Source organism: Megalobrama amblycephala, linkage group LG13, assembly GCF_018812025.1.
Source record: "Megalobrama amblycephala isolate DHTTF-2021 linkage group LG13, ASM1881202v1, whole genome shotgun sequence".
NCBI lineage: Eukaryota > Metazoa > Chordata > Actinopteri > Cypriniformes > Xenocyprididae > Megalobrama > Megalobrama amblycephala.
This window is the reverse complement of record NC_063056.1, coordinates 40,864,058-40,890,745: the sequence shown is the minus strand read 5'-3', so window position 1 is coordinate 40,890,745 and position 26,688 is coordinate 40,864,058. Positions and strand designations below refer to the sequence as shown.

The window sequence follows — 26,688 nt, the reverse complement described above, 5'->3', positions numbered from 1 at the left end:
TACAATCATTAAATATGTATTATAATTTATTACTTTTTACTACTTGGTATTTCAAAAGTTATACTTTTAGTTATTTTTTTGTATTATATCACATGTAAATAATATAAAAAGATGGACTAGACTTAACTAAATGTCTTTTAAACGTCACCAAAACAATGTTTTATCTTTATAGCGAAGTTTTACAAAAGTTCACAAAAGTCAAAAAATAAAAAATAATGATAATTACGTGGTTGTTTTACTGATAGAACAAAGTAATTATACATACATTTATTATATCATTATTTATTAAGACATGTAAATGTGATGCCTTGCGTAATTGTATTTAGCTTTAAATGGAGAGAATTTAAAATTTGGACTTAAATGATGAGCTTATAAAATAAAATCTCCTACAAAATCTCGTATAAAAATAGTAAATCTTCTATTCACATTATATTTTAAAATTAATAGCTCCTAATGTAACTTAGAAGACAACAACATTAAAAGAAAAAAATATATAAGAAAAAAAACAATAAAAGAAAAATAATACACAAAAATGGTACATAATTACTATACTGTCAGCTGTCATTATATGTGTGATTAGTAAAAATAAAAGTATTAATATTATTATTTTCTTATTTCCGCTACAGTACAGTACGTTCTCGTCAAAGACTCTTGTTTTGACATTCAATGTTGCGCATGCGCAGTTTGTGTTGTGTGAAGCGCCATGTTCCAGTTTCAGCATGTTTCCGAATCATCGCTGCTGTCACTGCATATGATCTGACATTTACCGGTAAGGTCATGGACATTTTTACTGAAACTTTGGCTTTTACCTGTGATAGAAAATCCCATAAAGTTCTTAGTAGAACCGGTATAAAACGATTGAGGAATGTGTTAAAGTTAAAGTGTGTGATTTTGTGTGTTGACCCACAGCACGGGAGCTGTCATGAGCCCCAGCCCCAGCCCCAGCCCGGGCTCCCCTGTCCCGCTGCCCCTTTCCCTGCAGAGGCTCTTCAGCCACGTGAAGATCGAGAACCTCATAGCAGGGCTCAGTGGAGGGGTGGCGTCCACACTGGTGCTGCATCCGCTGGATCTGGTCAAAATTAGGTTTGCAGGTTTGTTTTCAAAAGCCTTTTTTGTGTTCAAAATGTACAAAAATTATATAATTAGCGAGTACATCATAAATCCAAACCGTGTTTTTGTCTTATCCTGAATCACTATGTAATAAGTGTTTATATTCGGACTATTTTAGACTGGTTCGGGTCGTACCATACCTGCGTGACTCGTCATAGGCATAAACAGAGAGAAGTAGTTCCGGCTACGATGTTCTTATGGAAGCCCGTTTCCGCCACTAAAAAAAAAATAAAGATTAATTGCGACTTTTTATCTCAGAATTCTGACTTTTTAAGTTTATATCTCAGAATTGTGTGATATAAAGTCAGAATTCTGAGATATAAAGTCGCAATTGCGAGTTAAAAAGTCATAATTCTGAGATATAAAGTCAGAATTGCGAGATAAAAAGTCAGAATTCTGAGATATAAAGTCGCAATTGCGAGTTAAAAAGTCATAATTCTGAGATATAAAGTCGCAATTGCGAGTTAAAAAGTCATAATTCTGAGATATAAAGTCGCAATTGCGAGTTAAAAAGTCATAATTCTGAGATAAAAAGTCAGAATTCTGAGATATAAAGTCAGAATTGCGAGATAAAAAGTCAGAATTCTGAGATATAAAGTCGCAATTGCGAGTTAAAAAGTCATAATTCTGAGATAAAAAGTCAGAATCAGAAAAAAGTCAGAATTCTGAGATATAAAGTCAGAATTGCGAGTTAAAAAGTCAGAATTCTGAGATATAAAGTCGTAATTAATCTTTTTTTTTTTTTTTTTTGTGGCGGAAACGGGCTTCCATATGTTCTTCCGCGAAGCGCATGTAGTTCTGTTTATTAACCGCCAGAGCACCAAAAGTTAATCTTAGTTAATGTTAATTCCAACATTTACTGATGCATTATTAAAATCAATAGTTGTATCTCAATTTAATGGACCAGACAAATGTATTGCTCATTGTTAGTTAATGCGTTAACTAATGTTGTACCTTATTGGCAAGTGTTACCAATTGATTAATAAATCAGTTTTTGCTATATCCCAGCATGCAGTTCTGAAATGTGTGGTGTGAGTAATGCTGCCTTCATGTGCTATCTGAATTATCATAAATGCGAGTTTCCTAGTCGGAAATTGGACGTGAACTCAAATTTTTATTTTATATGCGATTAATCGTTTGACAGCCCTAAACTCGTATTTACTACTGGGAAACTCCGGAGATCATTATTCTTTATTAGTTTTTCCACAACAGCTACGTCGCCTTGTCTTGATGTTAAAGTAGTGCATATTTACGTATATGAATAATCATTTGAAGCGTATTGTATGTTTTATAGACAGCAAAAATAGCCTGAATAAGCTTTCCGCTCAAGCGTTTCGCTCTTTCCTGTATTGCAGTGAGTGATGGGCTGGACGTGAGACCGAAATATAACGGCATTCTGCACTGCATGAAGAGCATCTGGCACCAGGAGGGTCTCCGGGGTCTTTATCAAGGCGTCACCCCCAATATTTGGGGTGCTGGAGCATCATGGGGGCTCTACTTTTTCTTGTATGTGTTTATTTTGCATGCATTTATCTTGCATGTATGTATTTATCTTGTGTGTATTTTAAAACATTATTGTTGTGGCAATTTTTAACGAAAAAATTCATATTAAGTAGGGTATTTCCAAATCAATTTAAAGGGGTCATGACATGAGAAATCAAATTTACCTTGTTCTTTTGACATATAAGAGGTCTTTGTTCCATTAAAACATCCTGGAAGTGTCGTAGCTTAAAACATCGTCCTTATTATAAATGAAGCATTTATTTAATCAAGCTCCAAAAACAGCTTGTTTTGATATTGCGAGATCTGTGACATCACACCGACAAATACATTTGCATATGCCCGCCTCCAGAGCACAACATCGACATCATCGCATCATAGGCCCCGCCCACTGTAACTGTAAATGACGGTTTGATATGGATAATGGTTTCAAAACATTTATGTGCAATAGTGAGAGGCCAGTGATACTGTTTCCTATGCAATGACATTAGCCAATCACAACAGTGGGCATTTCCCGATAAGCCTTAAAGGAGCCGCGCCTTAAAAACGGATCATTTCAGACAGAGGCATAAAAATAATTGTTTTTACACATATATGTTTGTTTTTTTGTGCAAAAAAATTAACAGTATAAGTGAATCTCAAGGAATATATTTAAATAATAATAATAAAAATCCATGTCATGACCCCTTTAAATGTATGATGATGTACATAATTGGTACATAAATTGATTGGTAATACTATTATATTTTTATTTATATTTTGAATTTTATTTTTATTATTTTAGTTAATGTTAGTTAGCAATGTTTTGTTATTTGTATTATTGTTTTTAAATCTTTATATAGTTCTTTTTAATTATTATTTCAGGGTTTTTTATACTTTAATTATTATTATTTTAGTTTATATATTTAATAAATAGTTATATATATTAAATAATTTTTTTTTTTTTTTTTATGGTTCATTATAATAACCCTGGTGGTCTGGTACATATTTTTGCGTACTTTTCAATGATTTAACAGTTCAGAGTCATTTATTCTGCCTACCGAGATAAATCAATGTACATATCTCTTAAGTAATATAACTTCTGTTTTTATTCATAGTTACAATGCAATCAAAGCGTACACCAAAGAGGGCCGACAGACGGAGCTGAGCGCTGCTGAACACCTGCTGTCCGCCGCCGGAGCAGGTCAGTGTCACGATCACAGTGTCATTCTCACCCCAAAACCACAAAAAGAAATATTATCATCAATACATGTGCTTAAATGGTAACACTTTACATATACACATACATTGAATTGAAAACTAAAACTAGCTAAAACAAAAGTTTTCACTAACACAATATCTCAACTTCACTTAAAAGATGAAGAGCAAGTACTTAAGTATTCCCTTTGTTTTCCTGTATTGCTCATTGATTTTCCTCCGTCAGTCGAAATGATAAAGACGCTGACAAAATGAATTTCAGCATGTCTTTCTAATCAGTCTGGACAGATAAACTGGAGCATAACGAATGAGGCAGAGCTCAGATATTGATTGGTTGAAAGTCTTCAAGTCTGAAAGACGTCGGCTCTCTTGTAAAAATGGGTTGCATGTCTGTTCTAAAGCACAGAGAGCATGAAAATTCAAGATATTTAATAATTAACAAATTCTGTTGTTGCTTATGCATTTACAAAATTCCCAGTAAAACTTTATAATAAGGTGTTTTTTGTCAACATTAGTAAATGCATTAGCTCACATCAACTTACACTGAGCAATATATTTTCAAAAGCATTTTTGTTAATTTTAATAAAAATATAATTGTTATAATTGTCATGCTATTATCTAACTAACAAAAACAACTTTTGATTTTAATAATGTATTAGTAAATGTTGCTCATTGTTAGTTCATGTTAACTAGTGTAGTTAACTAATGTTAACTAATGAAAAATGTACATGTGTATATATATTTACGCATATATACACACACATATATATATATATATATATATATATATATATATATGTGTATATATACAGTACAGTCCAAAAGTTTGGAACCACTAAGATTTTTAATGTTTTTAAAAGAAGTTTCGTCTGCTCACCAAGGCTACATTTATTTAATTAAAAATACAGTAAAAAACAGTAATATTGTGAAATATTATTACAATTTAAAATAACTGTGTACTATTTCAATATATTTGACAAAGTAATTTATTCCTGTGATGCAAAGCTGAATTTTCAGCATCGTTACTCCAGTCTTCAGTGTCACATGATCCTTCAGAAATCATTCTTATATGCTGATTTGCTGCTCAATAAACATTTATGATTATTTTCAATGTTGAAAACAGTTGTGTACTTTTTTTGTCAGGATTCCTTGATGAATAGAAAGTTCAAAAGAACAGCATTTATCTGAAATACAAAGCTTCTGTAGCATTATACACTACCGTTCAAAAGTTTGGGGTCAGTAAGAATTTTTATTTTTATTTTTTTGAAAAGAAATTAAAGAAATTAATACTTTTATTCAGCAAGGATGCATTAAATCAATCAAAAGTGGCAGTAAAGACATTTATAATGTTACAAAAGATTAGATTTCAGATAAACACTGTTCTTTTGAACTTTCTATTCATCAAATAATCCTGAAAAAAAATATTGTACACAAATATTTTGTACAATTGTACACATTAAATGTTTCTTGAGCAGCAGATCATCATATTAGAATGATTTCTGAAGGATCATGTGACACTGAAGACTGGAGTAATGATGCTGAAAATTCAGCTTTGATCACAGAAATAAATTACTTTGTCAAATATATTCAAATAGAAAACAGTTATTTTAAATTGTAATAATATTTCACAATATTACTGTTTTTTACTGTATTTTTAATTAAATAAATGTAGCCTTGGTGAGCAGACGAAACTTCTTTTAAAAACATTAAAAATCTTAGTGGTTCCAAACTTTTGGACTGTACTGTATATGCATGCATACATATATATACATACACACACGCATATATATATATATATACACACACACACACACATAAATATATATATATATACACGTATGTTATGTTACAGACATTTTTCATGTTCAGGTAACTTACTTGGGGTCAAAAATATAGTTATAATATATAATATAGTACAGTAATACAAATACAGTTTAATGACACCGAATTAAATGTTCTCAGCGTTGCTGAAATTAAATGAACCCTTATTTTTATAGCCATGTGATTAGCAGAGCAATCTATCACTAGACCAGCAGTCCTTGCCACATCTTAGATTAAATGACCACCGACTAAGTCACGATTTGTCCATTAAAATCATAAAAAGCTTTTTGTGACATTAAACGTGATGCAAATTGATCCGGGGGATGGTCAGTATATAATCTAAACTTCAAGCAAAGAGCTCATGTTCAAGAGGATGTGTCACGGGTTTCTCTAATTGAATTAGGCACATCCTTCATTTAAACGACTCGCCGTGAGCCAGTGATGACTCCTTTCATGTGGATCTTGGTTTTACAACAGCTGCCGTTCATTTACTTTATATTCTGTGTCACTGTTAGGGGCGATGACGCTTTCCCTGACCAATCCAATCTGGGTCACCAAAACCCGCCTCGTTCTGCAGTACAGCGCCGATCCGTCTGGGAAGCAGTACAGGGGGATGATGGATGCGCTGGTGAAAATCTACCGGCACGAAGGGATCGCAGGACTCTATCGGGTACGGCTCTTTTGAAAGGGTTTCTATGGCAGCATGCAGGATAATGAAGGCTTGTTTTGTGCAGCTGGTGGGTGGATTGTTTCCTTTAACAGGAAATAGTTCAAGCATGAGATTTCCACACTGTGCCACTAGGAGGAGCACTTGCATAAGGAAACTAGAAGCATGCATGGGAATATTTGTGATTGTGCTTCAGTTGCATGCTGTGGGGTTTGTTTGTTTGTTTGTTTCATCTAGCTGAGTTAACGGTTGTGATCCCTAGGGGTTTGTTCCGGGTTTGTTTGGAACCTCCCATGGTGCACTGCAGTTCATGGCGTACGAAGAGCTGAAGAGAGAATATAACAAATACAGAAAGATGCAATCAGATGCTAAACTGGTTAGTATAAGCAATGCACACAATAGAAATCTCATTATACAGCAATAAACATTTCAAACTGTAGCTGCATTGCTGTCACGTGACCTTATTATTATGTTGCATGTTTAATTTTGAGATTTCTTCCGTTAACGAACATTTAAATAATTCATACGCAGAATAAAGGGGCGGGGTTTGGTTGAATTAGTTAGTAGTGTGTTGAAACTGCTGGTAAGGGGCGGGACATTTCACAAATCACAACACACTGCTCCAGCCGACCAATCAGAGCTAGGGTTGCAAAATTCCGGGAATTTTCAAAGCTGGAAACTTTTCATGGGAATTAACGGGAATATATGGGAATTAATGGGAATAAACAGGGAATTTGCAAAATTGCAGGTTAGCCTATAACAGGGTACTTTAATGTATTTGAAAAAAAAAACATCTTGTAGCATAATTTTGCTTAAAACAACCAATTTTAGTTGAATTTTTTTAACCTGCACATTCCTCAATCACATTCACACAGCAAACTACTTCCTGCAGGGCTATTGAGGCCACACCCCCTGCATGCACTGTGCATTCCCCCAAAATTTGATCAAAAATACATAATATTGTGAAATATAACTACAATTTAAAATAATGTTTTTCTGTTTTGATATACATAAAAATATTTTTTAATTCTGTGATCAAAGCTGAATTTTCAGCATCATTACTCCAGTCTTCAGTGTCACATGATCCTTCAGAAATAATTCTAATATGATGATTTGATACTCAGTTATTATCAATGTTGGAAACAGTTGTGCTGCTGAATATTTTTTATAACCTGTGATATTATTTGATGAATAAAAATCTAAAGAAAAAGAACAGAAGACAGAATTTGTAAAAATATTCACTACCTTTCAAAATTTTGGGATCAGTAATTGTTTTTTTTTGGAAGAAATGAATACATTTATTCAGCAAGGATGTGTGAAATTGATAAAAAGTGATATTAGAGTGATATTGTTAGAAAATATTTCTATTTTGAATAAATTCTGTTTTTTTGAACTTTTTATTAATCAGTGAATCCTGAAAAAAAGTATCACAGGTTCCAAAAAAATATTCAGCAGCACAACTGTTTCCAACATTAATAATAACTGAGTATCAAATCAGCATATTAGAATTATTTCTGAAGGATCACGTGACACTGAAATAAATAACACATAACTGCTGCAATAAAAATATATTTATTTTACATATTTACTACATTAGAATTAATTGAATGTGAAAAATAAATAACTGTTATTTCATGTTATGACCAAACAAAATGTTTATATTTGTTTTTATGATACATTTTATATAACTATTATAAATTTCCCAAAATTTCCAATTAATTCCCATAAATTCACGTAAATTTTCCAAATTGGAATATTTCCAAAATTCCCCAGGTTAAGTTCCTGTGGAAATTTACCGAAAACTTTCCACCCCTTTGCAACCCTAATCAGAGCACACTTCTCCAGCCGACCAATCAGAGCACATTGCTCTTTCCAGAAGGAGGGGCTTCATAGAGACAGGAACTAAACAGAGCGTTACTGACAGACTAGGAAGAGAGGAGCTGCAACAATGGAGAATATGAGGAAAATAATGCATGCAAACCTGTTCTAGTAGAGCCCAAAAACAACATCAAGACTTTGAGAAAGGGCATAATAGGTCCCCTTTAAGTGGTATCATGCTAACCAGCCACATTTATCATTGCATTAATGGGGTTTGTAGTAACTCGCACTCTATTTTCTCTCCAGAATCCATTAGAATACATTACTATGGCAGCTTTGTCCAAAATATTCGCAGTGGCTACGACATACCCGTATCAGGTGGTCCGAGCCCGTCTGCAGGATCAGCACAACACGTATGATGGATTGGTGGATGTCATCCGGAGAACATGGAGGTTAGCCTGGGATTCACATGCACTCGTTTTTATGTCTCTTCTGCTCACCAATGCTGCATTTATTTGATTAAAAATACAGTAAAAATTTTGAAATATTTTTACAATTTAAAATATCTGTTTTCTATGTGAATATATAGTAAAGTGTAATTTATTCCTGTGATCAAAGCTGAATTTTCAGCATCATTACTCCAGTCTTCAGTGTCACATGATCCTTCAGAAATCATTCTAATATGTCCTATAATAATGTTTGTGTTTGCTCAGAAACGAGGGTCTGTTGGGGTTCTACAAAGGCATGGTGCCCAACCTGATCCGCGTCACTCCGGCCTGCTGCATCACCTTTGTGGTCTATGAGAATGTGTCCCGCTTCCTCCTGGACCGGCACCAGTGAACTGAGAACAGGCGCGACTGTGACCGAACTGTCTGCCATGGAGCAGAGCCGGACCTGAGATGGGTCGTCCCGTCAGCGACAGTGTTTTGCAGCCACGGACGAGTCATGAATGCGAATGGAGAGAAATAAAACAACCCAGTCCTCTCTGGAAAACTGAACTGCATGATGTCACGGAGTTCACAGTGTAATTTGTGTCATCACTGCTTCAGAAACTGCTGACTCCCTCATAATCATGAGGGATTATGTGACTTTTTTCTCTTTTTTTTTTAAGTGGATGTAAGTTATATTCTCTTAAAGGCTGTTTGTTTTATCTAATTAAAAAGTGTAAAATTCAAACAAGGTTCACACTTTTAATGAGGAGATAATGATGAATTGTGGTAACTACTGTAGGGCTGGGCAATGTGTGAAATATCCATGACATATTTGTGAAGAATTTGCTGGCATTGTGAAATTAAACAAACAACATAATCACAATGATTTTAAAGGGGCTATTAGCGACACCGGTGGCCGTTAAGTGAACTGCAGCCAGCGACTTGCACACGTAACGCACAAGCAGGGCGTTCACACCAGACGCGACTTGCGCGAATAAAACGCGGTATTCACGCGTAGTTAGACACTTGAACATTTACTCGCTTCATTAGCGCGTGAAATTCACTTGTAAAATACGGCGAATAAGCTCAATTTACCGGCTTTAGCTAGCTTGTAGTCTCTCTCTCTCTATCTATCTATATATATATATATATATATATATATATATATATATATATATATATATATATATATTACATATATATATATCAAATTGACTAAAGTGCGTTTTTTACAACTTACCAGATTGTCCGACTTCCTCACTCACTTTCTTCCAAGCAAGATCCTTTTTATTTCTGTTTCTATAAATGTACAAAGATGTATCGTACAGCGACAATGATTTTGTCCTCCATTGTTGTTTCGGATTTCTACCTCGGCTCGCTACGTTGTAATCACGTCACTAGAGCAAGCTCCTGATTGGTTAACGCGACGTAAATTTTCGCCAAAGTTTTCAACTTGCGCGATTCGTACGCGTCAAATGCCCGAAAAGCTCAATTCGCGCCACGTCATTCGCGACGCAGGATGTCTATTCGCGTCTTTGCATTGACTTAACATGTAAATCACTCGCGCTTAACGCTTCATTCGCGTCTGGTGTGAATGCACCATGAATGTGATTAAATTAAATGATATACTCATGGAAATTCTTTTTCGTTTTTTGCTAAGATGTTGGAAATACCTTTGCAGCGATATACTGTTAACGAACTGCGGAGAACGACGTTTAGATGTAAATATGTGCGGCGCTTTCCTCTCAATATTAAAATAAACAAAAATGACAGCGGTGAGAAAGCGGCAGTTCACAAATAAAGATATGTGATGAAAGATGAAGGATATAAGATGAAATCCAATGGCTCAGTGAGGCCTCTATTGAGAGCAAAGAACCGCTCAAGATCCATAAAGGTACTAAAAATATATTTAAAACAGTTCATGTGACTTCAGTGGTTCTATCTTAATATTATAAAGCGACAAGAACACTTTTTGTGCGCAAAAAATAACGACTTTATTCAATAATATCTAGTGATGGCTGATTTCAAAACTGCTTCATGAAGTGATTCGAATCTCCTATCAAACGGCTAAACTGCTGAAATCACGTGACTTTGGCGCTCCGATTCACTGATTCATTGATTCATTCGTAAAGCTCTGATGTGATATGATGCGTGTCGTGCTCTGGCACACACAACACGTATCACATCATAAGATTTAGGTGTTAGCATCAGTGACAGGTGAAGAAAAGACAGCGGGTTGTTCATGTATTGCTGGGCCAAGACGCTCTTGTAGTCATGCAGCAGCATTTTTGTGGAAGGTCAGTAAAGTAAAGGACAATTAAGGGCACAAAATCTGTTTATTGTATTGTGATATTATTAAAGAGCGATATTATTATCAAGATTCGACACAAAAGATTCATAACGCTCCGAAGCTTCCTGAAGCAGTGTTTTGAAATCGGCCATCACTATATATAAGTCGTTATTTAGTTTTTTTGGCGCACCAAAAATATTCTCTTGGCATTATAATATTAATATTGAACCACTGTACTCACATGAACTGATTTAAATATGATTTTAGTACATTAATGGATCTTGAGAGAGGAAATGTCATTGCTCAGGCCTCACTGAGCCATCGGATTTCAACTAAAATATCTTAATGTGTGTTCTGAAGATGAATAAAGGTCTTACGGGTGTGAAACGACATGTGGGTGAGTAATTAATGACATTATTTTCATTTTTGGGTGAACTAACCCTTTAAGTATTCGAGAGGCTCTCGGGAGCGTGCCTAACCGTCACATCGTTTGAATTTTCCTGGCAAAACCGGACCGAGTCCTTCGCATAAAAATCAGTCTACCGGCTTTCATAGACAACCTAGTAAGTCGGGCAAGGGCTCGTTTTTTCCCCTTTCGTTACAAGCAGTTCACGCGAGCGATTAATACATGCAAATTATTTCATGTAGCCCATTTAATGTGCTTTATCATTATACAGTTTCCCAGTTCATTTCTGTGAATCAATTCAAGCTGTCTGTTTCAAAGAATCGATTCAAAATTATTTTTTTTTCCTTCATGCCATTTGCCATTATACGTTAAAATGTTAAATAACATTTCTTATTTTTATCACTGTTGAAAACAGCTTTTTTTTAAACTTTGTTGTGTAAACTGATATTTTTTTTTGTTTCAGGTTTCATTAATGAATAAGAAAGTTCAGCATTTATTTGAAATATAATTTTTTATTAAGTCTTTACTGTCACTTCTGATCAATTTAATGCACACTTGCTGAATTATAAGTATTAATTTCTTTAAAATAATAATAATAATCCTACTGACCCCATACTTTTGAAATTTTTATTTATTTATGCTATTTACTAGTATGCATTTTATTTAAATCCTATTTAAAAATCCACATTAAACATTAAGAATCTAATTGGCTACAAAGTATTTGGATGAAATCATGCTTCCTCTGATTAGGGGTAAAAAAAAAAAAATTGTTAATTGTTTTGTTTATATTGCCCGGCCCTAAAGGTAATTCATCAGTGAAAATCAACAGTAAAACTTTGTTTTATGTGTATGTGTGTACATCTACTCCATGTTTACATCCTTGTATTGTGTCCTGCACAATGGCCAAACCAAACCTCAGGCTTTATTCCTCAAACCACAGACGCACAGATTTACCGAATCTGACATTTCTGGCTCATTGCTGACATTTGTGTTAATGAGCTCAATTCATGGCCTTAAAATTTGTCATGCTCATAGGTTAATAATTTAACAACGCTCTTTAAAGAACATGTACCCAAAGTTAGGAATTGTTTTTAAAAAAAAACCTTTATTGACATTTAGAAAATATCCAATAAAATGTATTCAGTTTTTACAGTACCTGTCCAGACTTAAAGGATTAGTTCACTTTCAAATTAAAAGTTCCTGATAATTTACTCACCTCCATGTCATTCAAGATGTTCATGTCTTTCATTCTTCAGTCGAAAAGAAATGAAGGTTTTTGATGAAAACATTCCAGGATTTTTCTCCATATAGTGGACTTCAATGGAGCCCAAACTGTTGAAAGTCAAAATTACAGTTTACAGCGATCCCAGACGAGAAATAAAGGTCTTATCTAGAGAAACCATCACTCATTTTCTAAAAAAAATAAAAATAAAAATTATAGTAGACACTGCTAAGTGTATTACTGTCCTCTACAGGTTAAAGTTTGAACTAAATGTTATATACTTGCACTAGCACATTGAATATGACAATTTAGTTCAAACTTTGACCTGTGGAGGGCAGTAATACACTTAGCAGTGTCTACACTGCTGGAATTCAAATAGAGAAGAAGAGAGCTAGTTCAAGATGAGCATTTATGGTTAAAACATATAAAACATTTTATTTTTTTTAGAAAATGAGCGATGGTTTCTCTAGATAAGACTCTTATCCCTCATCTGGGATCGCTGTAAACTGTAATTTGACCTTCAACCGTCTGCAGTCCAGTGAAGTCCACTATAAGGAGAAAAATCTAGGAATGTTTTCATCAAAAACCTTCATTTCTTTTCGACTGAAGAAAGAAAGACATGAACATCTTGGATGACATGGGGGTGAGTAAATTATCAGGAAATTTTAATTTGAAAGTGAACTAATCCTTTAAACTGTTCAATATGAGGCTCGACTAGAAAACTTACTTTTGCATCAAAAGAACAGTATTTATTTTAACAGAATATTTTTCCTCTCACTTTTGATCAATTTAATGCATCCTCGCTAAATAAAAATATAAATTTCTTACTTTTGAATGGTAATGCATTACATTACAGGCATTTATCTAAGTGAGAAATCACAATTTTCAATGCAGTAAGTGTGTAGATGGTGGAAGACTCAGTGATGATCTCAGCTGCTCAGAGGAAGCTCTTCTATGATCACCCGGGAAACAGAATTCCATCCGGTGGAAGCGTCTCCGTGCGGATAGTCGCCGCAGGTTCCCACCCAGATCGCAACATCCACCAGACCTCTCCGAACTCCTTCACACAAACCTTCAACTGAAACCAGCAGATGGTGTGTTAGTCCGACCATTCTACTCTAGATGACCATCTCTGACTTAAAAACTATTAGACAAACAGAGATAAACACATGCTTCATTGCACCTGCGGGGAAATGAGAAATTTCGAGATACCCTTATCTGCTGTAATTAATCCATGCAGAGCAATTTGCAGTGTTTAGAGCCACAAAACATGCAAACGAGCGGTTTCTCGGCCCTGACCTGATGTGGTTCTGTGTATGTTGATGGTGGAGTTGAACTCTGGACTGCCCTGATCCAGGTAAATGATGGACTCTACAGGCAGCGGAGCGGCACATTCTGCCCCATTAAAAGTGAAGTACCAGCGCTGGCAACAAGCCGTCTTACACTTCAGCCTGAGCGAGCCGCTGAACAGCACACGCAGAGCACTGTCCGCACGCTGCTTAGTGAATGTACACTCCTGAGGAGGAACACAGGAGGAGCGGATGAAGAACAGCTGCTCTAAACAATATATACTGGAGAAAAGATACCGCAGTATGATGATGCTGTAAGATTATAGTACTGTCACTGGACTGAATGATTACCAAGGTCTTCCCACACCTTTCTATGACTTTTGCATACATTAGGATTATTAAAATCATTCTATAGAAATTGCACTCATAGAGAGCATGAAAAATATTCGAGAAATGAGCAAATCTTGAGATATTTTAAGACTTTCCAAGTTTGAAAAATAACATTTTAAGTAGCAGTTGGTTCCCTAATTCTAATTCATGTTAACAATGTGCTAAAACATGTTAACAAAACATGCTAATTCATGCTAGCAACATGTTAAGACATGCTAACAACATGTTAATTCATGTTAGCAACGTGTTAAAACATGGTATCAACAATGCCAATTCATGTTAACAATGTGATAAAACATGCTAGCAACATGCTAATTCATGTTAACAATGTGTTAAAACATGTTAACAAAACATGCTAATTCAATGCTAGCAACATGTTAAGACATGCTAACAACATGTTAATTCATGTTAGCAACGTGTTAAAACATGGTATCAAAATGCCAATTCATGTTAACAATGTGATAAAACATGCTAGCAACATGCTAATTCATGTTAACAATGTGTTAAAACATGTTAACAAAACATGCTAATTCAATGCTAGCAACACGTTAAGACATGCTAACATGTTAATTCATGTTAGCGACATGTTAAAACATGGTATCAACATGCCAATTCATATTAACAATGTGGTAAAACATGCTAGCAACATTCTAATTCATGCTAACAATGTGCTAAAACATGTTAACAAAACATGCTAATTCATGCTAGCAACATGTTAAGACATGCTAACAACATGTTAATTCATGTTAGCAACGTGTTAAAACATGGTATCAACATGCCAATTCATGTTAACAATGTGATAAAACATGCTAGCAAACATGCTAATTCATGTTAACAATGTGTTAAAACATGTTAACAAAACATGCTAATTGAATGCTAACAACACGTTAAGAAATGCTAACAACATGTTAATTCATGAACTGGCATGTGGATACCATGTTTTAACATGCCAATTGCTATTAACAATGTGTTAAAACATGGTATCCACATGCCAATTCATGTTAGCAATGTGTTAAAACATGTTAACAAAACATGTTAATTCATGCTAGCAAAACGTTAAGACATGCTAACAACATGTTAATTCATGTTAGCAACGTGTTAAAACATGGTATCAACATGCCAATTCATATTAACTAATGTGATAAAACATGCTAGCAACATGCTAATTCATGCTAGCAACATGTGTTAAAACATGCTAACAACATGTTATCAACATGCCAATTCATGTTAACAATGTGATAAAACATGCTAGCAACATGCTAATTCATGCTAGCAACGTGTTAAAACATGGTATCAACATGCCAATTCATGTTAACAATGTGATAAAACATGCTAGCAACATGCTAATTCATGCTAGCAATGTGTTAATTCAACATGTTAAGACATGCTAACAAAACATGCTAATTCATGTTAGAATCATGCTAGCAAAGTGATAAATCATGTTAACAACATGCTAATTTGTAATTAAACTTAGTAATTGTGTGTTTTTACATTTTTTGTATTAGTTGTTTTAAAATGTCTATTTTTTAATTATTTCAGTTTTAATTATTTTAGTACATCAAGTTCAACTAAATTAATGAAGAAGAGAGATGTTGCTTTGGCAACTAGATTAAATAAAATAAGGTTTTTAAATTTTATTTTAACTCAGTTAAGTTTATTTCATTAAATAATATATTTTTATTTTTGTTAACTATAATAAGTTGAAGTACTAAAATTACTTAAATAAAAATGTATTCAAGCTATATAGAAATAATAAACAAATAATAATTATAATGACTAAAACTCAAATTAACATGAAAAATGAAAATATTAAAATAAGAGCTCATTTCTTGGTCTTTTGGACATGAATCATGGTATTCCAGTGTCATTCATCTTCAGCTCTTACTGTGATTTTGCCCAGGTCAATGCCGTAGTTGAGAGAGTTCCAGGCGCACTGCTTATAGTTGGGCTTCCACGGCTCTTCAAACCTCTCCGTCACACAATCGCCCTTCTGCCCTTTCGCACCTTCCCGGCCCGGAACGCCCGGAGTGCCTGGGATTCCGTTCACTCCTGGATTTCCTTCCCTTCCTGGGGGGCCTGCCGGACCCTGGAGGCAGCTGGAATACTGAAACAGACAGGATTCAGCAGGCATGATATTACATTAAACAGCATATTTGGACCACCAATCTCATCCAACTCGAGTAGGTGTAATGCGTCTGGAATGAGTCTGTGGTTACTGATGAAAATACCATGCTAAGGCTAATACTCACTGCTGTGCCACTTCTGCAGAATATTACTAAAGGACATGGAGAGGAAGCTGCCCGCATAAAGACTCAGGTCATTATTACTGAGATTCATTACTTCCTTCTTTGATTACTCTTGTTCACAGATAAACGGGCATTCAGCATCGCCACCCACACAGTATGGCAAACGTGTCTTGATTTAGATGCTACAAGAATAGTGTTCAACTATTAATGCATGATAGTGTTTCAGTAGACAAGATAGCCACTTACTGTGTATTAATGATGCACTGTAAAAACATCTCAACTCATTATGTTGGCTTGACAGAGATCAACATATTGATCTAGTGTTTAAGCTTCTTCTTCTGAGACTAAATTTAAATAGTATCTCCTCCTAGGGCTTTAGAGTTACAACCACCAAACTCAGCTCTGACATCTTTTCTAACTCATCGCACTTAGGATATTCGCAAAATGGGTGACCAAAACTATGAAAAGTCCCACAGACTTTCATTGAGGGGGTCAAAATGTTTTAAGCTTCATCCACCAAGTATCTATCACTAGCAAAGCCTAGCACCTAGCTTAGGATGCCTAGCACCTAGCTTAGGATGTTAGCAGTGTGTTAATTCATGCTAGCAACATGCTAAAATTTGCTAGCAATGTGTGAAAACAAGCTATGACCATGCTAGCAACACGATAGAACATGCTAGCAATGCCCTAAAACATGCTAGGATCATGTTAGTAACATGTTAACAACATGCTAATTAATGTTAGCAATTTGTTAAAACTTGCTATCAGCATGACAATTCATGTTAACAATGTGCTAAAACATGCTAATTTATGCTAGCATCATGTTAAAACATGTTAGCAACATGCTTAATTTGTGCTAGGATCATGCTAGCAATGTGATAAATCATGTTAGCAAACATGCTAATTCATATTAGCAATGTGTTAAAAACATGCTAACAACATGTTAATTCATTCTAGCATCATGTTAAAACATGTTATCAACATGCTAATTCATGCTATCAGTGTGCAAAACAATGTGCTATCAACATGCTAATTCATGTTAACAATGTGTTAAAACATGGTAGCGACCTGTTAATTCATGTTAGCAACATAACAAAACATGCTGATTCATGTTCATTATGTTAAAAGATGTTAGTGTCATGTTAGCAAGTGTGCTAAAACATACTAACAATGTGCCAATTCATGTTTACAACATGTTAATTCATGCTAAAACTTGCTAGCAAAATGGTGAATCATGCTACAACATGTTAGCAACCTGGTAAACAATGTTAACAATGTGTTAAAATGTTAGTGACTTGTGTGTCAATGTGTTACAACATGTTTCAAACATTTTATTGACTTAGACTTTATATCTCGCAATTCTGACTTTATATCTCACAATTCTGACTTTATAACTCGCAATTCTGACTTTATATCGCACAATTCTGACTTTATAACTCGCAATTCTGACTTTATATCTCGCAATTCTGACTTTATAACTCGCAATCGCTTTAATTCGCAATTCTGACTTTATATCATCGCAATTCTGACTTTATATCATGCAATTCTGACTTTATATCTCGCAATTCTGACTTTATATCTTGCAATTCTGACTTTATATCATGCAATTCTGACTTTATAACTCGCAATTCTGACTTTATATCTCGCAATTCTGACTTTATAACTCGCAATTCTGATTTTATATCTCGCAATTCTGACTTTATAACTCGCAATTCTGACTTTATATCTCGCAATTCTGACTTTATAACTCGCAATTCTGATTTTATATCTCGCAATTCTGACTTTATATCACGCAATTCTGACTTTATAACTCGCAAATCTGACTTTATATCACGCAATTCTGACTTTATAACTAGCAATTCTGACTTTATATCTCGCAATTCTGACTTTATAACTCGCAATTCTGACTTTATATCTCGCAATTCTGACTTTAGAACTCGCAATCTGACTTTATATCATGCAATTCTGACTTTATAACTCGCAAATCTGACTTTATATCAGGCAATTCTGACTTTATAACTCGCAATTCTGATTTTATATCTCGCAATTCTGACTTTATAACTCGCAATTCTGACTTTATATCTCGCAATTCTGACTTTATAACTCGCAATTCTGATTTTATATCTCGCAATTCTGACTTTATATCACGCAATTCTGACTTTATAACTCGCAAATCTGACTTTATATCACGCAATTCTGACTTTATAACTAGCAATTCTGACTTTATATCTCGCAATTCTGACTTTATAACTCGCAATTCTGACTTTATATCTCGCAATTCTGACTTTATAACTCGCAATTCTGATTTTATATCTCGCAATTCTGACTTTATAACTCGCAATTCTGACTTTATATCTCGCAATTCTGACTTTATAACTCGCAATTCTGATTTTATATCTCGCAATTCTGACTTTATATCACGCAATTCTGACTTTATAACTCGCAAATCTGACTTTATATCACGCAATTCTGACTTTATAACTAGCAATTCTGACTTTATATCTCGCAATTCTGACTTTATAACTCGCAATTCTGACTTTATATCTCGCAATTCTGACTTTATAACTCGCAATTCTGACTTTATATCACGCAATTCTGACTTTATAACTAGCAATTCTGACTTTATATCACGCAATTCTGACTTTATAACTCGCAAATCTGACTTTATATCACGCAATTCTGACTTTATAACTAGCAATTCTGACTTTATATCTCGCAATTCTGACTTTATAACTCGCAAATCTGACTTTATATCTCGCAATTCTGACTTATAACTCGCAATTCTGATTTTATATCTCGCAATTCTGACTTTATAACTCGCAATTCTGACTTTATATCTCGCAATTCTGACTTTATAACTCGCAATTCTGATTTTATATCTCGCAATTCTGACTTTATATCACGCAATTCTGACTTTATAACTCGCAAATCTGACTTTATATCACGCAATTCTGACTTTATAACTAGCAATTCTGACTTTATATCTCGCAATTCTGACTTTATAACTCGCAATTCTGACTTTATATCTCGCAATTCTGACTTTAGAACTCGCAAATCTGACTTTATATCATGCAATTCTGACTTTATAACTCGCAATTCTGACTTTATATCACGCAATTCTGACTTTATAACTCGCAATTCTGACTTTATATCTCGCAATTCTGACTTTAGAACTCGCAAATCTGACTTTATATCATGCAATTCTGACTTTATAACTCGCAATTCTGACTTTATATCTCGCAATTCTGACTTTAGAACTCGCAAATCTGACTTTATATCATGCAATTCTGACTTTATAACTCGCAATTCTGACTTTATATCTCGCAATTCTGACTTTAGAACTCGCAAATCTGACTTTATATCATGCAATTCTGACTTTATAACTCGCAATTCTGACTTTATATCTCGCAATTCTGACTTTAGAACTCGCAAATCTGACTTTATATCATGCAATTCTGACTTTATAACTCGCAATTCTGACTTTATATCTCGCAATTCTGACTTTATAACTCGCAATTCTGACTTTATATCTCGCAATTCTGACTTTAGAACTCGCAAATCTGACTTTATATCAGGCAATTCTGACTTTATAACTCGCAATTCTGACTTTATAACTCGCAAATCTGACTTTATATCTCGCAATTCTGACTTTATAACTCGCAATTCTGATTTTATATCTCGCAATTCTGACTTTATATCACGCAATTCTGACTTTATAACTCGCAATTCTGACTATATCTCGCAATTCTGACTTTATATCTCGCAATTCTGACTTTATAACTCGCAATTCTGACTTTATGTCTCGCAATTCTGACTTTATAACTCGCAATTCTGACTTTATATCTCGCAATTCTGACTTTATAACTCGCAATTCTGACTTTATAACTCGCAATTCTGACTTTATAACTCGCAATTCTGATTTTATATCTCGCAATTCTGACTTTATATCACGCAATTCTGACTTTATAACTCGCAAATCTGACTTTATATCACGCAATTCTGACTTTATAACTCGGAATTCTGACTTTATATCTCGCAATTTTGACTTTATATCTCGCAATTCTGACTTTATATCTCGCAATTCTGACTTTATATCTCGCAATTCTGACTTTATATCTCGCAATTCTGACTTTATATCTCGCAATTCTGACTTTATTTCTCGCAATTCTGACTTTATAACTCGCAATTCTGACTTTATATCTCGCAATTCTGACTTTATTTCTCGCAATTCTGACTTTATATCTCGCAATTCTGACTTTATATCTCGCAATTCTGACTTTATATCTCACAATTCTGACTTTATAACTCACAATTCTGACTTTATATCTCGCAATTCTGACTTTATAACTCGCAATTCTGACTTTATATCTCGCAATTCTGACTTTATATCTCACAATTCTGACTTTATAACTCACAATTCTGACTTTATATCTCGCAATTCTGACTTTATAACTCGCAATTGCGAGAAAAAATTCAGAATTGTGAGATAAAAAGTCGCAATTACCTTTTTTATTTTTTATTTCATGGCAGAAACAAGCTTCCACACATAACACAACAGTAACTGTAAAATATGTATTTTAGCCACTAACACTCAAGATATGATGTTATGCAAGGAACGTTTGATCTTCTATACCAGGACTGAAAAACAACTTATTAATGATGCAGAGCCAACGTGAGCAAAAAAAAAAAAAGGCATTTTAATGAACAGTTGCTCAGGGGGTGTAGACTAATGCCACTGCCACTGATAGATGAGAAACCTATAGCCAAAATGCCAGGTGGAACAACCAGTGGTCTCTCCGATCATGCAGAAAAAGCGCATGCATAATAGGCTGTTTAGTGTTTTGTGTGAATGTTCGTGCATTAGCGAGGCAGTGACACACCAAACATTTACATCTCAATAAGGCGGCGGCAGGGTCGAATATGAAGCAATGAACAACACGCGACTCTGAGCGCAGGAGGTCTGGCTTCACCATTAAGCAGCTCTGCTGTCACCTGAGTCTCTCCTGCAAGAGTAATGCAGCTTCTAATCAGCATGCCTGCAAGCAGAGAGCTGTGGAAATAAGGGCCCTTAAATAGGTAATAAATCTTCCTGATACAGGCCACGGGCGAGCCAGGAAGTGAAATGTATTCATATTCATAAGCTTGCTGTGCCGTGGCCGTGCTCAAGCCTTCAGTGCGTCTGGCTCCGCTGCTTTTTATTGACAGAACACACCTGAGTGTCCTGCAAACAAAGCCTTCCAACTCAAGGAACATCATTTTCCTCGGTGGCTGGTCGTGCCAGCTTCATTAGTGATGCTTCCCCGACTGGCCTGAATGAGAAATTCATCCTCCATATAATCTACCCACCGCAAGCAAATTCAGAAGGATTACCACTCCTGTTTTTCATTACAATGATGAATCTAGTGGAATGCTAAGCTGATACAATCATTTACAATAAAACACTTTTTGGTGATCGCGTAGCTCTGATCCAGGAGGGAAGACGTTTTTTCCAGTCCATGATCAATAGAGCTCTTGATTTGTTTTATTGCACTGATTACAGATTATGATAAACCATCCTAACTAATTTATCATAGCCTGGAACGTACAGGCTGAAATAAAGCATTACTAACAATTCATGTCAACAATGTGTGCTAAAACATGTTAGCAAAATGCTAATTCATGTTAGCATCATGTTAGCAAAATGCTAATTCATGTTAGCAAAGTGTTAAAATGCTAACAAAATGCTAATTCATGCTAGGTCCATGCTAGCAATGTGCTAATTCAATGCTAACAACATAAAAAATGTTAACAGCATGCCAATTCATGCTAGCAAACATGTTAATTCATGTTAGTAAAATTCTAAAACATGCTAGGGTAATGCTAGCAATGTGCTTAACATGCTAGCAACATGCAGATGCTAATTAATGATGTGATCAAGTTATCACATTAGCTAATTTGTGTCAAAACATGCTAACAACATGCCAATTTAATGCTAACAATGTGTTAAAAATCATAGCAAAATGCTAATTCATAATAGGACCAGGCTAGCAATGTGAAAAATCATGCAAGCAAACATACTAATTCATGTTAGCAAAAAAATGGTAGCAACATAATAATTCATGTCAGTAATGTGCTAAAACATGCTAGCAACATGTCTGCAAATTAATGATAAGATCATGTTAGTATATGTTAGCTAATTTGTCAAAACATGCTAGCAAACATGCTTATTCATGTTAGCAAAATATGGTAATTTATGTTGACAACATAAAAATGTTAACAACATGCTCATTCATGCTAGCAACATGCTAATTCATGTTAGTAATGTGCTAAAACATGCAAGGGTCATGCTAGCAATGTGCTTAACATGCTAGCAAAATGCACATGCTAATTAATGATAGGATCAAGTTATTAAGTTAATTATTATCAAGTTAATTATTGACAAAACATTCAAGCAACATGTAAAGTAATGCTAACAATATGCTAAAAATGATAGCAAAATGCTAATTCATGCTAGGACCATGCTAGCAATATGTTAAAACTAATTCATGTTAACAACATGCTAATTCAAGCTAACAACATGATAAAAAATACCAGCAACAGATTAATTCATGTTAGCAATGTGTTAAAATGCTAGCAACATGCTAATTCTTGCTAGCAATGTGGTGAAACATGTTAGCAAAAAAAAAATGCTAAATTATGTGAGTACTGTGCTTAAACATGCTAGGGTCATGTTCGCAATGTGCTAAAACATGTTAGCAAAATATGCACATGCTAATTAATGCTATCATGGATCATAATAGCATGTGATCTAATTTGTGCCAAAACAAGCTAACAAAATGTTCATTCATGCTAGCAACGTGTGCTAAAACATGTTAGTATGCTAATTCACATTAGCAATGTGTTAAAACATGCTAGCAACCATGCTAATTCAGTAGTACTCAAGGAGGTGCTAGAGTCGAGCTCTAATATGCTAATGTCTGCTATACCACTGAGAATTGCAATGGACATTGTGTTTTGAATTGTAGTTAGACATATTCTGCATCTCAACAAAGCACGAAATACTTGGATAGAGTATGTTTCAGGCCTTAAGAGTTCAATCACATCTCCACAGTCTTAAACATGATTCAACACCTCGTAGAACGAATAACTTTGTATCCATTGAGTCTTGTTATGTCTTGTTGTAGCTGGAGATCTGGGATATCAGACACGCATGGCTTGCCGGTTTTGTCTGGACTATTCAAAGTTCAACTTTGTTACTTAGTAATAAAAATGCAGATGGTTCCACTGGCAAGATTGTTGAATAAAATTATGCAAAAGATGAATATCAAATTCGTCTTGAATCGGACCTCGGGAGATTTCGAAGCAATCAAGGGATGAAATGAGGCAAAGAATTTTTAACAGCTAACAGCTGTAAATTCAATTGACTTTGATGACGAGAGACAGAGACTGTGTTCGGAATGGAATACTACTGCATACTATTCAAAAAATATGTGAAAATAAACATATTATGCAATGATAAACTATAATATGTCACATCACCTCATCATATTAACAGTATTAGCATTTTGGGATCTTATTATTTTGCATTTTTAATCCAATTAAGTACTAAATCTGCAGCTAAATGTCAAGTTGGCATGAAATGGAAATTTCTTCTCTATTGTGCCGTATATGCAAGTAAAAACGCTTCTCAAACAAGAACAAATGTAGGGCGGGGCTTGATTTTGTCCGTGAGGAATTGATTGGATGGTTGTGGTTTGCTATTAGTGGATCTCATGTTTCAGAAACAGATGGTCTGCAACAACTGCTAATAGCTAAACAGACTAACCCGTTTCGATAGATGAAAACTAAGTTCTGTAAGTGTTGTTTCTCACGTCATTCTAGTTTCCTGCGCACTCTTTAGAAGCAGTTCACACAGTTTAAACGGCTTTGTCACATCCTTTTTAGGATCATCCTGTGACTCATATTCTTCTCGCATCTGCAAAAATGAATCTGGCATTGTTCAATATTGGCAAAGGCTTTAGTCATTAAGAAAAACTTCCACTGTCTGCAGGAAATCAGTTATAATATTGATTCTTTTAGGAGACAGAATCAGTCAGCGTAGCCAATTATTTTATAGTCGCTCATACACTTAAAACAGAAGAATCTGATGATTTGATGACCTCTTTCACACAATAAAACCAAGATCTTCTGCAAAGATAAAGTCTCTGGTGTCTCCAGAATGTGTCTGTGAAGTTTCAGCTCAAAATACCCCCACAGATCATTTATTATAGCTTGTCAAATTTGCCCCTATTTGGGTGTGAGCAAAAACACGCCGTTTTTGTGTGTGTCCCTTTAAATGCAAATGAGCTGCTGCTCCCCGCCCCCTTTCCAGAAGAGGGCGGAGCTTTAACAGCTCAACAACAACAAAGCTGGAGAATCTCACGCAGCCAAAATGCCGAAAGTGTTCAGCCTTACATTGTTCAAACCGGAGTCGACACTGATGGAGAGACTCAGGAAGAAGTTACAACTTTTAGACGTTTCTGAATGGTTAGTGGATAAATTGATGTAGTTGCTGTGGAGTTGATTCAACTCATCGACTAGCATGTGTCGTCATGTTCATCTTTTGTGTTGAATCGACCCTCGTTTGTGAAGCAGTCCGGCGTAAAATGACGGCATGACAACAACACTCGACTACAACAACTCTTCCTCTTCTCTAAAGCAGCCCAACATGGCCCCGCCCCCTTTGTTGAGTGTTCTCGGGGGGTGGGGTTTATGTAAATTTTAGGGTTTGTGATGTCACCAACCCGGGAAGAAGCTCGTTATAGTCCCTACCAGCCATTTGTTGTAGTCGAATTCTTTAAAAGAAAATCTCTCTCTTTGCATTGAACTTTGAGCGTTGTAAATTTGCAGATGTTTTTTATGATCAAACAGCAACATTACACACTAACTAAAGTTAAAAAAGTGAAATCATAATCAACCACCCCTTTAAAGCCTTTATACATTACATTATGAAAGTATTTTAATGAAACACACCTTTAGAAAGTATAATGCATTAAAACACACGACAAACAACCAATTTCAGATGCAACAAAGAATCTGCAAATATTATAATGCATTTTAACTTTGGTTACAATTATTTATGAAAATATTATGAATACCTTTATAATGCATTATATTTAAAGACTTGAAGTGTTATTGAATGTATACGTAAGACAAAGCATGAAATCTTTTTAATATCTCAATTATTTGTCCTTGAGAATGTAGAGAAAATTAAAACTAACTGCTTCTCAGAGGTTTGAAAATCTCACATTTCTCCTCTAGAGGTTGAGAAGAGAACTGTGCAAACAAAGTTTGCAATCAAAAGTCAGTGATCTCAGTATGATCTCAAACTTTTTTTTTGTCAAATTATTATTCTAAGAACGAATGATCTGAGCTGCTATGCTCAGCTTTACACAAATCAGCATTTGACTGGAATTTTAGGACAAACATCTTAATTAAGTGAAACATAATTATGTTTCCGGAGTGCAACCTGTGAACAATTTGGATTTAAGTGCATTGCAAAAATACACAAACAATAATGAACTTATTTTGTGGCAGAAATAATACAATAAGTACTTAAAAGTCTTACTTTCTCCATGTAGTCAACATCCTTATGGCGCAGACCTCTGGTTTTTGATTTCTCTGCTTCGCAACATGTAAATAATAAGCAGGAGATGATCAATACTGGTGTCTTGAAGTATCCCATATCTGAGCTGAGTGGTTAGAGAGGACAAGGCTTCTTACATCTGTCGAGCTCGAGAGGGAGAAAGGGAGAGAGAGAGAGAGAGAGAGAGATGGAGGTGGGGCTGATGTCTGATGTGATCTCTCTCCAGGGACCAATTATTCCCAGACCGCCGGTGAAACTTCCCTCTACATGTAGAATCGGAATATAATGGGTTATGATGTGACATAAAACAAGAATCAATATTTCTGATGGTCTGAACAGTGGAGCCTACTGATGTTTTGCACAGGTGAGATGATGACTTTTGACCTTTTCTCCCTTGTCCAATTATGCTTTTTGTTAGCAATTTGAGGAGCAGCTGAAAATGTGTTGGATTTAAAGGGACAGTTCACCCACAGATGATAACTCTAGTCATTCTAAGCCTGGGTAAACAGAATCCTGGGTTATCTTGCTTAACGTTTCACATTTACCCGGGGTTAACAATTAATCCTGGGTGTTCATGAGTGCCGTTTCACAATGTACACACCAAAACTCTGGGTTAATGTCCTTATTTGCATATTTGAGGTGTCGGTGTCATTGATTGGACGACCTGTTTACAGTGTGCGTCTCATATTACACACCA

General features: G+C 35.0%; 2 protein-coding genes across 2 annotated transcripts; one reads left to right on the top strand and one right to left on the bottom strand.

Moving 5' to 3' along the window:
• The first annotated feature begins 611 nt into the window (after positions 1-611).
• On the top strand, positions 612-9,289 carry slc25a32b (solute carrier family 25 member 32b). Its single transcript, XM_048151799.1, has 8 exons — positions 612-769; positions 910-1,091; positions 2,466-2,616; positions 3,708-3,793; positions 6,144-6,298; positions 6,558-6,671; positions 8,420-8,565; positions 8,827-9,289. The coding sequence occupies exons 2-8, from the start codon at positions 923-925 to the stop codon at positions 8,951-8,953; spliced, it is 948 nt and encodes a 315-aa protein (XP_048007756.1). The 5' UTR covers positions 612-769; positions 910-922; the 3' UTR covers positions 8,954-9,289.
• A 3,796-nt stretch (positions 9,290-13,085) lies between these two features.
• Positions 13,086-26,153, bottom strand: cthrc1b (collagen triple helix repeat containing 1b). The gene is made up of 4 exons (XM_048154188.1): positions 25,974-26,153; positions 16,027-16,245; positions 13,762-13,978; positions 13,086-13,540 (listed from the first exon to the last, which is right to left on the bottom strand). The coding sequence occupies exons 1-4, from the start codon at positions 26,088-26,090 to the stop codon at positions 13,392-13,394; spliced, it is 702 nt and encodes a 233-aa protein (XP_048010145.1). The 5' UTR covers positions 26,091-26,153; the 3' UTR covers positions 13,086-13,391.
• Between the last annotated feature and the right edge of the window lie 535 nt (positions 26,154-26,688).

Bases quoted from the DNA above. Each gene is read 5' to 3' on its own strand.
- cthrc1b (XM_048154188.1), bottom strand. From the start codon at position 26,090: ATGGGATACTTCAAGACACCAGTATTGATCATCTCCTGCTTATTATTT. The intron at 16,246-25,973 runs GTAAGACTTTTA...TGTCTGTTTCAG, and splicing joins ATGTTGACTACATGGAGAAA to TATTCCAGCTGCCTCCAGGG. The intron at 13,979-16,026 runs GTAAGAGCTGAA...GTTCCTCCTCAG, and splicing joins TTGACCTGGGCAAAATCACA to GAGTGTACATTCACTAAGCA.
- slc25a32b (XM_048151799.1), top strand. From the start codon at position 923: ATGAGCCCCAGCCCCAGCCCCAGCCCGGGCTCCCCTGTCCCGCTGCCC. The intron at 2,617-3,707 runs GTATGTGTTTAT...TTTTATTCATAG, and splicing joins TGGGGGCTCTACTTTTTCTT to TTACAATGCAATCAAAGCGT. The intron at 6,672-8,419 runs GTTAGTATAAGC...TTTTCTCTCCAG, and splicing joins TGCAATCAGATGCTAAACTG to AATCCATTAGAATACATTAC.